This window comes from Protopterus annectens, chromosome 7.part0 (assembly GCF_019279795.1).
Source record: "Protopterus annectens isolate FY-2018-M chromosome 7.part0, PAN1.0, whole genome shotgun sequence".
NCBI classification, from domain to species: Eukaryota; Metazoa; Chordata; order Ceratodontiformes; family Protopteridae; genus Protopterus; species Protopterus annectens.
This window is the reverse complement of record NC_056739.1, coordinates 74621331-74634452: the sequence shown is the minus strand read 5'-3', so window position 1 is coordinate 74634452 and position 13122 is coordinate 74621331. Positions and strand designations below refer to the sequence as shown.

The window sequence follows — 13122 nt, the reverse complement described above, 5'->3', positions numbered from 1 at the left end:
GAGCTCCGGGAGGGATAAAAGTGGTTAAACTGATGGTGTTGCTATTCATAACTTTCAAGTGCAGATTAAAATCAATGGCAGTATGGCTTGGCGAGATGCAGGTGGTGGGCAAAAGATTTATATGGACAGGAAAGTAGGATTGGGATGGAATGGCTGACAACAAAGTTGAAAGAAAATACAGGTAATCCCAGAGTTTAGGTGGCTTGCAGTGATGGAGACCAACACAAATGTTAAGGTAACATAACTTCTCTAATTTCTCCTAATCTTTTGGGTTTCTAATACTATGAAGGGAATGGACCCCATTCCTAAGTCAAAACATGATTAAAGTTCATGACATTAATACTGTTTCAATCTTTGTCAGCCAGAAGTGATCTTCGTAGCATCCTCAGTGTGCCCAGTAATGACTCCTCCTGCAAATCGTAAGGATTTACATGCATTAGCAGCCTAAACATGATTATGAATTCTTTTTTAGAAGACTCATTGCTCCTACTACAATTGGAACTGTGTGGGTATTTTTGTTTCACATTGCTCTCATTTCTGCCTGCAAATCCAGATATTAAATGACTGTCTCTCTGTACACAAGACACTAGTCACTGGGTGTAGTGATTTCAAATAATCAATGCTACTTTTGTCTTTTTTTCATGGACTGCTATATCTGGCTTTCTCGCATCTGTCTTTTTGAATTGTTGGAAATGTGTGATCCCATGTGATGTATACTTCATCTTCTATTATGCTTTGTGGCTCATGTTTCCAGTGTTTTTTAGCTACTTCAATATTATAATGTTTGCACAATCCCCAGTGCAACAGTCTTGCCACATTATTATACCTTTCTGTATACAGTCCTTCTGCCATTAGTATATCACAACCAGCAACAGGGTGTGCAACGGTTTCCAATTCCATTTAAAAAAACTGCATTTGTCTGTTTCTGCCACATGTTCAATGGGCTTTGTAAACCAACCTGCACGTAGCCCACTATCTTGGGCCAGACCACCAATATTAACCTTTCATCTTTTGGTATGAATTCGCCTCTCCTTAACCATTCCTGTATTTGATCCTGATAAACATGAGGTTCTTCCAAGAGTTTATACTTGCAACTATATTTATGCATTTTCCACATTTCTTGGCTTCTCATCTGATCATATACCTTGTATTCTCTTTTTTTGGCATATTCAGTTGCTGCTTGATTTTTATTTACTTCTGGTTTTTGATTTCCATTCCTGCTGGACGCCGATATGCTTCTACTAGACTAAGAAGGAAAGTCATCTTAGATTTATTCTCATGTTTCAAAACTTTCACTATATTTGGGTCTTGTGAGGTCAGTAAATATGTATCTAGTCCCACAATTGCAAATCTGTACATGTAATCAATATCCAGTAGGCCCACACCTCCTTTGCAACGGGGAATATATAATTTTGGTATTCAATATGATAAGCATGAGGCATCCTTGTTATCCTTTCTAATCTATCCAACACCTTTTGGGGCCAATCACTCCAAAACTAAGTTAGGACAAAGGCAAATTGGTTTATAGCTTGAATTTTGTTCCTAGATGTCAATGCTCTTTTCAGGATTAATTTAAGTTTCCAAAATATTCCTTACTAAGTTTTATTTGCATTTGTTCAGGTTTTACTGTTGACCCTTCATCAATTCCCACATATTTATACACCCCTCTTGCTCAAGTTCTTGTATCACATTCTTGTCCCAAACTGTTTTCTTGGTACTGCAGTTTTCCTGCTTTAAAGGTTGCTTTTGCACATTTATCAAGACCAAATGAAATTCTTATATCATCTGAAAATTTTGACTACTTGCAGTTGTGCTTTCAGTTCCTCATCTGATGAGCTATGCAGTTTTAAATCATTGACAAAGACGATGAGAAGTCTTTAGACTTTGTTGTTGCTTTCTGAGAACTAAATTACAGCCATGACCTAATCTATTAAGCAGACAGTTTAATGGATTATGGGCAAGGCAAAGTAATGCTAACAGTCTCACCCTGGAATACCCCCCCCCCCTGGATTTTTATCCCTGGAATAATAACTTGCCCTTTATCATGGCTTAGTGGTTTCATGGTCACTGCAATGTAGTTTCAGTGTAGAATGTTATCTTCTATATTTTTCAAGCACTCTTATCCATGAAGGTGGGATACTGTAAAATGTTTTTTTGTAGTCAATCCATGCCATAACTCCAGATTCACCTTTTTACAGTTCTCCACTATGACTAACAAATGATCCTTTGTTCCATATGACTTTCTTTTATTGCCATTTTCTTCTATTTCCATAATAGAGATTTCTTCTAAATGACTATAAACTCTGTTGGCATCAATTCCAGTGTACAGTTTACATGTCGTCGGAAGGCAAGTTATTGGTCTAATTTTTAGGGTAGTTTGCAGGTTCACTTTCAAGCAGAAGCAATGTTTTTCCTGTTAGCCAGGTTGGTGTGTTCCATAGTTCTTACTCATGGCTAAATCTTAGTGTAAATATGTTAACACTTTTAACCAGAAGTTAGGTACTGCATCTGGGCCTGGGGTTTTCCAATGAGAGGCTTTTCTTAACTTGGTTTCAATTTCTCTGGCTGCTACTTCATCCAATTTCATATCCTGCACCTTTAAATTTCTTATTCTTTTACTTCTATTCATTTAGCATCTTTATGTTCACATGATCTTCATAAATACTTCTCCAAAATGTATCCATTTCTTTTTTTTTTTTTATATGGTCTTTCAATTGCTTTGACCTTGTTTCCCAATTCGTTATTTAAAAACTTCTGTGGGTCATCAATAAATTGCTTATTTTGTACTCATATTTATATGTGTATCTTCTATGTTTTTCTGCCTGTGCTAATAGTTTTAGTTTATTTGCGAACGAGCATGATAAATCCTGATCCACTGTAATACTACACATTGCTTTCATCACATCCCAGTATTTTTGTTGATGTTTTCCTTTTCTATACTCTAACTGTGACACTTCTGGTTTTAATTGCTTTATAAAAGTTCTCTATTCGATACTTCCATGATGGTATTCAATCTCTCCTTTACCTTACTACTCTCCTCTGCTACTAATTACAATCAAGCAACTCTTCTCTCAGCTCATTTTCTTCTAAAAAAAAAGGGTACTTTTTTGTTCATTTTCTGCGGGCATTCTATAGAAAGTTCATATAGCAACTGCCCAGTTGCTTCCAGTTCCACTGATGTCTCCTTAATTTGGATGTCTTTTGCTCTATCCTGCTATGGCGCTTTCCTAGTTTTGAATTTCTACACTAAATCCTTCACTTTGCAGGTACTCCACAGTTTCTGTTTTTAACTTCTCCATTACTATCTTTTCTACTTTTCCTCTTATTTTTTTTTATTGTAAAGTTTTCCATGTTTGGATTCCTTTTGTCTGTATCTCTTCAAATATCTTTGGTGCTGCTCTTTTTATTGATTAGTTTTGCTTTCTCCTTTGTATAATTATCACACCATATTAAATCTCTCTTTCCCATGTCCATATTTCTTCTTCATATGGCTCCTGATCTTCCTGTTTCTCCTTATTCTGGGAACTTGTGATGTAACCTGTGTTAGACCTTCTACACCAAATCCTCAACTTTGCAGGCATTCCATAACTTCAGCTTTTATTTTTTTTTATTTTTAACTTCTACTTTACTAATCTTTTCTACATTCCTGCTTTGTGATATTTTATTGTGAAAGTTTCCATAACTGGATGGCTTTGCCTGAATTTCTCTGAATATCTTCAAGGCTTCCTTTTTTGTATTGATTAATTTTTTTTTGTACTCTGCATAAATATTAAACCGTATCACATTCATTCCCGTGTCCATATTTCTTTTTTATACTTTTCAAAAATCACTAGGTTTTGTGGTTTATATTTTTGCACTTCCAGAGATGCTTCTTTTTCCAAACAGTTCAAAGTTTGGTCTATATAATGCTTTTCACAAATCTGTTGCATTAATGAACACAAATTTTTATTTGAAGCTTCTGACAGTTTTTCTTATGGAAGTATTTTTCTTTCCTCCAATTTCTCTCAATAGTTTTGTATATCTTGTGTCTGGAAATTCTGGGCTTAGTAACAGTACACAATTTCTTATCCTCAATAGTCAACTCTATCATCTTTATGGCTCTTCTTTGACCTATCAGTTTTTGTGATTTTTGTGGACTTCTACAAAGGGGGGGGGGGGACATCCCCCCTGGGCCTGGCCCCATGTTTCCATATCTTGAGAATTCTACACTAATATTTCCAGTCCTGGTACCAGTGCGCCTACCAGGATTGGGCACTTTTTTATCCTGGGTCTTGTGTACCCAGCTATCTTTAATTTTTGGCAGACTTCTGTCCGTAATATATACTACATAAAATACAGTCTATATATCAGTGTGATCTTGGTGAAATTTTGTGAAAAACAGGGTCCACCTCATGAAGGCACTCACCAAGACTTGAGGATGAATTCAATTTCAGAAATACTACTCTCCTCTGCTTGCTGACTTCTCTCTCCATTCACTACAGTGAGAGTGAAGAGGTGAGATAGGAGAATAATGACAAAAGGAAAGAATGGAATTAAATGGGAGCAAGAAGTAAGATTGGGTAAGAGGACCCACAAGGAGCTAGGATTAGATGATATGAGTAAGCAGCAGCAAGCATTTAGGAAATGGGAAGAAAGAGGGACACACACACACACACACTAATACTATAGTGTATGTGGGACAGACAGATGCACACACCAGGTACGGGGGTGGGGGGAGCAGTAGACAATCTTTAAGTTAGTTTTTGGGAGATGACCGCAGAAAACTGGCTATTGTTTAGCGAAGTGATCAGGACTGTAGACTTGGAAAACAAAGAGGAAAGGACAGAAGAAAAAAAGGTAAGAATTAAGTGATATATGACTATGGACACAAATATAAAAGGACAGGGCAAATTTACAAGGATTTGGGGGGGAAGTAAACAAGGTGATTAGGTTTAGAAAAGCATATAAAAGGATAACATAGAAAACAAAAAAATTAGATGAAGCATGGAAAATACCAGATTAAAAGGTATCAGACCCAGTACACATGAGCTTATTACTTACTGACATTTGTGGACCAGGAAAGTCTACTGGATCAAGGGATCCATTTTCAGTAGAGCTTGTTCCATTGGCTGTACAAAACTCAAAACATTATGAGAAATGGGACAGTGGAAGATGCAGAAAAAGTAGATCTTATTCATACTTAGTTGGGATGCAAAGTAGGGCATAAACTGCTGTAAGAGGTTGAAGGATGGCCGTTTGCTGATTAGAAGTGATGAACGGCAGGGGGGGTGGGACAGGGACATAAAATGTGAGCCATCAATGGCAGGTTGAAGACAGAACTAGCTAGAATGTTGAAAGTAAGACATTAGTCAAGTGCAGGCAGACAGAATAGGATGAAGGGGAAAAAAACAGGTAGCAAGAACAGTGAAAGTCAGAAAAAAAGATTTAGTGGTGCAAGGATGGAGAGGCAGAAAGAAGGGAGAATAGCAGAAGACAAGTGTTATGTCAAAAATGTGTTGGCTTACTGTAATGAAAAATGTGTCAAGCTATATGGTTAGAATACAGTGTGGTTATTAAAAGATTTACAAATGAAATGTCCACTGCACACTTGTGCAATATCCTAGACCAGAACTTCCGCAGATGCTACTCAGAAACCGGTCACTTTCTAGGACACCTTACCTGGGAGCAGTGCAGGGAAAAAAGTTAAACATCCACTTGTGTGGATCTGAAGCTGATCAGAGTGGTCCACCATCCAGTTCAAAGAGGAATGGGGATGTACACTGTCCTTCGGGTCATCCAGGATAGACAGCTACTTCCCACCACAGCGTTACAAGTTCCCCATTTGCTGCACCACACTACAATAAATGCACTTGAAGGCTCAGAGTGCCTGAATCAGGGCAACCAATCACCTCTTTACATTTATAGGCTTATTTCCTTTGCACTGCACCCCACAATTTGTACACTGCAGCCTTTTGAGTTTGTTACGTCTGTTTGAAGGGCACGTGGATTCAGCCCAATTTGGGTGAATTTCTAGCTCTTTGGAAATACAGGTATCTCCTCCAAGGAGGGGGATGGTAGTCCAGGTGTTTCAAGTACCATGGGAGGCTTTTCATGAACAAACAAGCAAAAGGGACAAGGAAGGGAAGGGAAGAGACGGTACCATCAGAATTGTGGAGCCATGAATACCACTGCCCCAAAATATTCCCTAGCTATAGCCACCATCTCACAAGCCCTCTGCTGGAACCGAGCCAGAACGTCCGTCTAAAGGGGGATGGTTGCAGGAATTCAAACACTGAGGTAAAATCTGACTTTGGAATGTTGAAGGAAAACCCCAAGTTTTGCAGAGTCCACAGCGAATTGCACAATCCTCTCCAAGGATCCTACCCAAGCAGGGTGAAATGTGAATGCCCTTCATTATGCAATAAGCCATAGACAAATGTGCATGGCCTTAATGGAGCCAAGCAATTTAAAAAAAAGAGCAAGGCGGCAAACAGATTATGGGAGCCACCTGCTTTGAGTCAAAGAACACAAATGGCCCCTATTAAAGGAATATATGAAAGAAGACATGGTTTTGGATCCAGGGCAACCATCAGGGGCTGAGGGAAAAGGTAGGCATTTAACAATGACATGTTCAAGATGGGCCTCCACAAACTCTGCTTTCTGGGTAACAACGGAACTTTAGCAGAACACCCTGTTCTGATCATATTTCATTGGAGATTCTACAACTTTTGTAATGTAAGCTCCTGGCCCTTTGGTACAAGTGGAATGCCAGATGTTTTTGGATTTAAGTACAGTTGTGTTAGGAACTTAAAGATCTAAGTCACTAAGAGATCTCGGAGGCAAGGAAATAACTGGTGAGAGAAGGTGCAGGACAGTTGAATTAGGGTCCTCACACTCACAGCAACTACACGATAGGAAAGACGAGATGGGGAGAGAAATGGGACAGCACTAGGTAATACAGTCAAATACCTACAAATATGGAAAGTAGGTGAATATTAATGTACATTTCAGTTAGTACTGGGGACTCAGAGCTCAACAATTGGGGGTAGCAAGGCCCTGAAAGGGGTTTGTAAAGACCAAAAATTTTAGGATGGTTACACCACCACCACACATGGCCTTAGAATCAACAGATAAAATGGTAGCATTTTGAGACGTTAAGGACAGACTAATCAGGCTTAGAAAAGCAATGGCAGCAGCTGCAGTGCCCTTAGTGGACAGACCAACATGACTGTGGATAGTTTAAAAAGAAAAAAAAAAGAAAAGACGTAAATATTCTCTAACCATTTAGATATGGCTTGCTTATTCAGAGTTCCCCTCCCTGTGTCTAACAAAGACAACTGGCTTGATTTCTTAATCTGTTTAGTTTGGTCCAAACAAGAACATAGGAACATACTAGACAAGCAGTTGCAGGGACCATAAGATGCTTTGTCATATACACCTTTACAGCAGACGTTTCACTTAATAGTGCTCACCTCCAAAATCGAGCAAGGTTGTACATGATCATCCTGGTGTAAACTGGTAGCCACCTATCAAGACTAGCCTTAAATGGTAGCCAATTTGGCCTGTAGTGGTAACCTATTCCATAGGCTAGGAATATGTTGACTTAGGAACCAATCTCTCTCCAGCATGCCTTTGGTGTAGACTTAGGTCCTTAATGAGTGCGTTTGTAGAGCCACTGGTTTTGCAAAGAAATAGGATGTCAAATAGGGCAATCTTTCATGTCTCAAAAAGCAAGACAGGTCACCAAGCTACAACCTGTAGATTGCGCAGTTTAAGGAGAGTCGTGCAAATCAGGGTAGCCAAAACATTTAAGACCTTTAATTTGCTTGGTTAGAAATCTTTAGGGCCTTTGCAACTGAGAATCAAAGGGGACACTGTATTCAATGATGGGTTTGAAAAGGGAAGGGTACAGTGGTAGAACTTGAAGATAATCCCTTGAAAAAAATTAAGGATTTTCTGTCTATGGTGGAAACACGATAACGGACCATCTTCCACACAAGTACCTAGGCCGCTTATGACCATACTTGAAAAGGAACAGCATTTATGACATATGAAAAGTTGGAGCAACTTTACTGCCAAATGCTCCCATGCTGCATTTTTCCATTTATACAGTTTTCGATGCACTTAGTACCTGCACATCCCTGCCAGTGCTGGAGTTGTTTTGTTATCGGTGAATGTGTGGATAACAGTGCCTTCATTCATCAGCAAATTTGTCAACCACATTTCTGGGATGCTGACTTGGATGTCTGCAAAATGCCAAACAGGAGATGGCCTTGAACAAATTTCTGTGGCATCCCACTTGTTACAATTTAAAATTCAGAAAGGGATCCAGCAACTTTCACAACTTGGGATCAACTGGATAGCCAATCGGTACTCCAGTGGACGATGTACAGGGATTTACATCAAGCCCATCCTTCAATAATATCAGCATAAGGGTTGTCTCAAAAGCCTTGGCCAGGTCATAAGCAATATGCATAGGTCATAAGCAATATGCATAGAATGATCGACAGCAACTACAACCTTTTCAAAGACCTGCCCTTCACAAAACCAAACAGATTTATCGAAATCACTTATGTTGCCTATATCTACAGAAATGACTTCTGCTAGGATACATTCCATGGCTTTGCATAAAAGGTCTATAAAATTACTTCGCTCTATAGGAGGATGACCCTTATGTATCACATTGGTGGTCCTCCAAGCATCATGAACAAATCCTGTAAATAGACAGAGGTTCTACAGTTTAAGTAGAGGCTGAGGCACTGCATACCGATAAGAATGCAGCCTGGTACACTGTCCAGTCCCATGAACTATTTTTAAGCTTTTGACAAAGATATTAAGACTTATTCTAAAGTGATTTTAGGGAAAAAATTCTCACGGACAAATTTGGGGAGGAGGGGTAAAAGTTGGCATTAAATTTACCTGCTAATACAGTCGCTATATCCTTGGGGGTTAGGATAGGTGATATTACGGATGTGCTCAGTGCATTGTTGAGCATCACTCCTTAACTTTTCTGACAAAACTTAAGATGTGCAGTTTCCTTTGGGATCTGTAGCAATAAGAAGTTATGTACCTACCATAACGTTCCATGTTAGTTGTCTTCATCTCGCCTTCTTTCTTGCTGGATGGGGGTTCGGAGCCGACTCGGCCTTTTTACTAAAGCTCGAGAGCTATTTACCGACTCGAGGCCTCCCCTTATCCCACAATGCTAGGCGTCAGATATCCAGATCTCGTTTGGAAAAGCTAACACCATGGAAAAAAACACACTAGTTCCCACCAAAGGTTTACCTACAGTGCTATAAACAGAGGAGGACGAAACCTAAAAACAAGGTCAACCGTAGGAAGAAGGCCTCAAAAGGGATTCTTCTCGGTCCTAACCAGGCTAGGGGGATGGAGGGTGGGACGCAAGAAAGAAGGCGAGATGAAAACAACTAACATGGACCGTTATGGTAGGTACATAACTTCTTAATGTTAAGTTGTCTAGCTCGCCTTCATTCTTGCTGGATGGGACAGCGTCCCTAGCACCTTAGCCCTGGGTGGCTCATCGAAACAGACTCTTGAGCACAGTGGAACCAAAATCAGCTCGACTTCTGGAGGCCATATCCAACATGTAATGCGAAATGAAGGTATGAGGAGTGGCCCATGTTGCTGCAGAACAAATAGATTCCATAGGAAGTCTAGCCTGAAAAGCTACCAACGTAGCCAATGCTCTGGTGGAATGAGCTTTTAGTTTTGACGGAAGTTCTTTACGTCTCAGTTGGTAGATCAAGGTAATAATAGAGGCCAGCCACCTGGACAAGGTTACCTTAGAAACTGGCAGGCCCTGCTTCCCCTCAGCATACGACAGGAAGAGTTTATCTGATTTTCTTGACTGCTTGGTCCTATCCAAATAAAAACGCAACTGCCTGTGAATGTCCACATAGTGTAACTTTTGTTCAGCTCCATTTGAATAATTAGGAAAAGACAGGAAGATCAATAGCCTGATTGAAATTTGTCTCCGAGGGTATTTTGGGCAAAAAGGAAGGATTAGTCCCGAGTGAAACTCTATCTTTGTGGAAAAATAAGATATGGAGGGTGAACACAAAGGGCTTGAAGTTCCGATACTCTTCTGGCCGAGGTGATGGCTACTAAGAAGAGAGTCTTCCAGGAGAGTAACTTTAAGGAACAAGAAGCTGCAGGTTCAAAAGGAGGGAGAATCAATGAAGTTGATATAAAGTTCAAATCCCACGGAGGGGGGGAGGATCTTTAACCGGGGGTCTAAGTAACATAGTCCCTTTAAGAAAAGCCTCACAAAGTTTGTGGTACATGATACTGGACTCTTGATAGGCTAACGTGAAAATTTGCGATAGCAGCCAATTGGACCCTAATGGTGGCAGCTGAGGAACCTGCTCGAAAAAGTTCCGCCAAAAAATCTAAAACATTATGGACAGGGGCTGTAAAGGGGTTTATCTTCCTAGCCTCTGCCCAGAAAGAAAAACGTTTCCCCTTACTAGCATAAGTCTTTCTAGTAGAAGGTTTGTGCGAAGAAAGTATGATTTCGCGCACTGGCTGAGAAACATGTGGAAGCCTGGCTAAGGTTGGAAGTGGAGCAACCAAGCCGTGAGGTTGAGAGAGTGAAGGGATTGGTGCAGCCCGCCTGACTGATGGATCAAGGGGTCTGGCACTGGGTCCAGATTCCAGGGCTGCTCCAGCAGGGGACAATGCAGGAATGGGAACCAAATTTGTCGAGGCCAGTAAGGAGAAATGAGGATCATCCTGGATCCCAAAGCGGTCGCTTTCTGAATCAGTTTTGGAATTGAGGGAAAAGGAGGGAATGCATAGAGCAGACCCCGGGGCAAATCGTGAACTACAGCGTCTCTGGGGGGGGATGGCCTGGGAGGGGGAAGAGAGTGAAGAAGTCGCTGCACTTGCTGTTGAGAGGGGTTGCAAAAAGGTCGCAGCAAGGTTGACCCCATCTGCGGAAAATTTTCTCCGCTATTAACTGATTGAGAGACCACTCGTGAGGCATAAGGATTGCTCTGCTTAGTCTGTCCGCTATGACGTTGGACTTCCCGGGGATGTGCGTTGCTATCAGAAACCGTTGAGAGGAGATCACCCACTGCCAGAGTCTGAGTGCTTCTCGACATAAGGGATAGGACCTGGTTCCGCCCTGCTTGTTGATGTACCACACTACCAACATATTGTCTGTCTGAACTGCAATAATCCCAGTAGGTAGAGAGTCCTGAAGAGCTTGCAACGCTAAAAGTACCGCTATCATCTCCAAGACGTTTATGTGCAGATGGTACTCTAGGAGCTGCCAAGTGCCCTGGACAGTCCTGCCCTGAAAATGCCCCCCACCCACCCGATCAGGGAGGCATCCGTTGTCACCGTGGCAAACGGAGGAGGAAGTACAACCGGTCTGCCCTGAAAAACTTGAGGGGAGACCATCCACCAAGAAAGGTGGTCTTTGCATGATTGGGTGATTATTATGTTGTGAGACATCGGAAGCTGTTGAAAAGACCATTGGGTAAAAAGCATCCATTGAAGAATCCGCATGTGAAAACGAGCCAGGGGAAGTAATGTGATTGCTGCTGCCATGAGACCCAAGGTTTTCAGTACAAATCTGGTCTGGATTCTCTTGCACTGTAGTAACGTTTGAACATGTCGGCGAATGTCTAATACTCTTTCTAATGGAAGTTTTGCAGACAGTTCTTTTGCGTTTAATATGGCGCCTATAAAGGTTATAGACTGACAAGGTGACAACGCAGACTTTTCTAAGTTTATGGAGATACCTACCTCTGAGCAAGTTTGGATGGTATAATCCCTGGCTCGGATTAGCGGATGCCTGGTGGAAACAGTTAGGAGCCAATCGTCTAGATATGGAAACACCTGGAATCCTCACCATCTCAGGTGAGCCGTAACCACTGCCATGCATTTGGTGAACACCCTGGGGGCGGTGGTGAGACCAAAGGGCAGGGCTCTGAATTGATAGTGACTGGCTCCCAGCCGGAAGTGGAGAAACCTCCTGGAGCATCTATTCATTCTGATATGGTAGTACGCATCCTGAAGGTCTATGGAGCACATCCAAATGTCCAGACCCAAAAAGGGCAGAATGGACTGAAGCGTGACCATCCGGAACTTCTTTCTTTGAACAGATTTGTTTAACCTGCTGAGATCCAAAATGGGTCTCCAGTCCCCTGTTTTCTTTGGTACCAAAAAGAACCGAGTAAATCCCGGATCCTTGCTGGTCTGCTGGGACTGGCTGGATTGCTCTTTTTTCTAGCAGTTTTGAAATTTCTAGTACTGCTTGTTCCCTTAGACCGGGTGGAACATCTGGAAGGGACCTGTTTGTATAGGGGTGTGGACAAAGGGGATTTTGTAACCCTCGTATATGATAGACTGTATCCATTTGTCTTGTGTGAGGAGTCGCCAGGCTTCTGGGTACAGTGACAATCTTCCCCCGACTGCCTCAGAGTGGACAGTCGGGCAGCCCCTCAGGGGTGCTGAAAGGGTTTGTCAGAAAAAGATTCCCTGCTACCCTGATTTTGCGGACCCCTCTGCCCCTCGGGCGGCGTCTGTTGTTCCCTCCTCTGCCCCTGGAGGGAAACTCACCACGTGTGTCAGGCACGACTCCTTGGGGTTTGCAAAACCACATTTTCCCACTCTTCTGACCTTTAGGGTATGGTCTAGGAGTAGAAAAATGGACTCCCACGGCAGAGAGAGTCTTGCCTTCCTGCTCACACCTGGTAAGGGTATCCTTCACCTGTGGACCGAACAAAGACGAACCATCGAAGGGGGTATTGGTGAAGGACGCCTTAAAGGGGTCAGCAAAGTTTGCATCCAGGCAGGTCTTCTCAAAGCCACGCCTGTGCCTGCGGCTTTACTCGCCCCATCGGCTGCATACGAAATGAGCCGCATGGAGGAGTTGACTATAGAATTAAGGGTCGCCAGCTGGGAGTTAATCTTTTCCTGAGACCCTACAGCAGATGGATCCTGAAGGGTATTATCCAGTTCCTTGAGGAGATCTCTCTGAAGGTGGGTGAAATGGCACAGACAGTTCAGCGACCTTTTCCATGCGGTCGCTGAAGAGAACATCCGTTTCCCTTACATGTCCATTGTCCTAGATTCTTTATTAGGTGGATGGACAGGCACTGAAGGGTCAGCCAA

The 13122-nt window shown here is 41.9% G+C and overlaps 1 protein-coding gene across 1 annotated transcript in view; it reads right to left on the bottom strand.

Annotated features, from left to right (window-relative positions):
• Positions 1-13122, bottom strand: part of LOC122805887 (translocator protein-like) — a 266179-nt gene that overhangs the window by 44088 nt on the left and 208969 nt on the right. The window contains exon 3 of the mRNA XM_044076134.1: positions 6879-6948. Within this exon, the coding sequence (XP_043932069.1) occupies positions 6879-6948 (70 nt within the window). The remainder of the gene's footprint in view (positions 1-6878; positions 6949-13122) is intronic.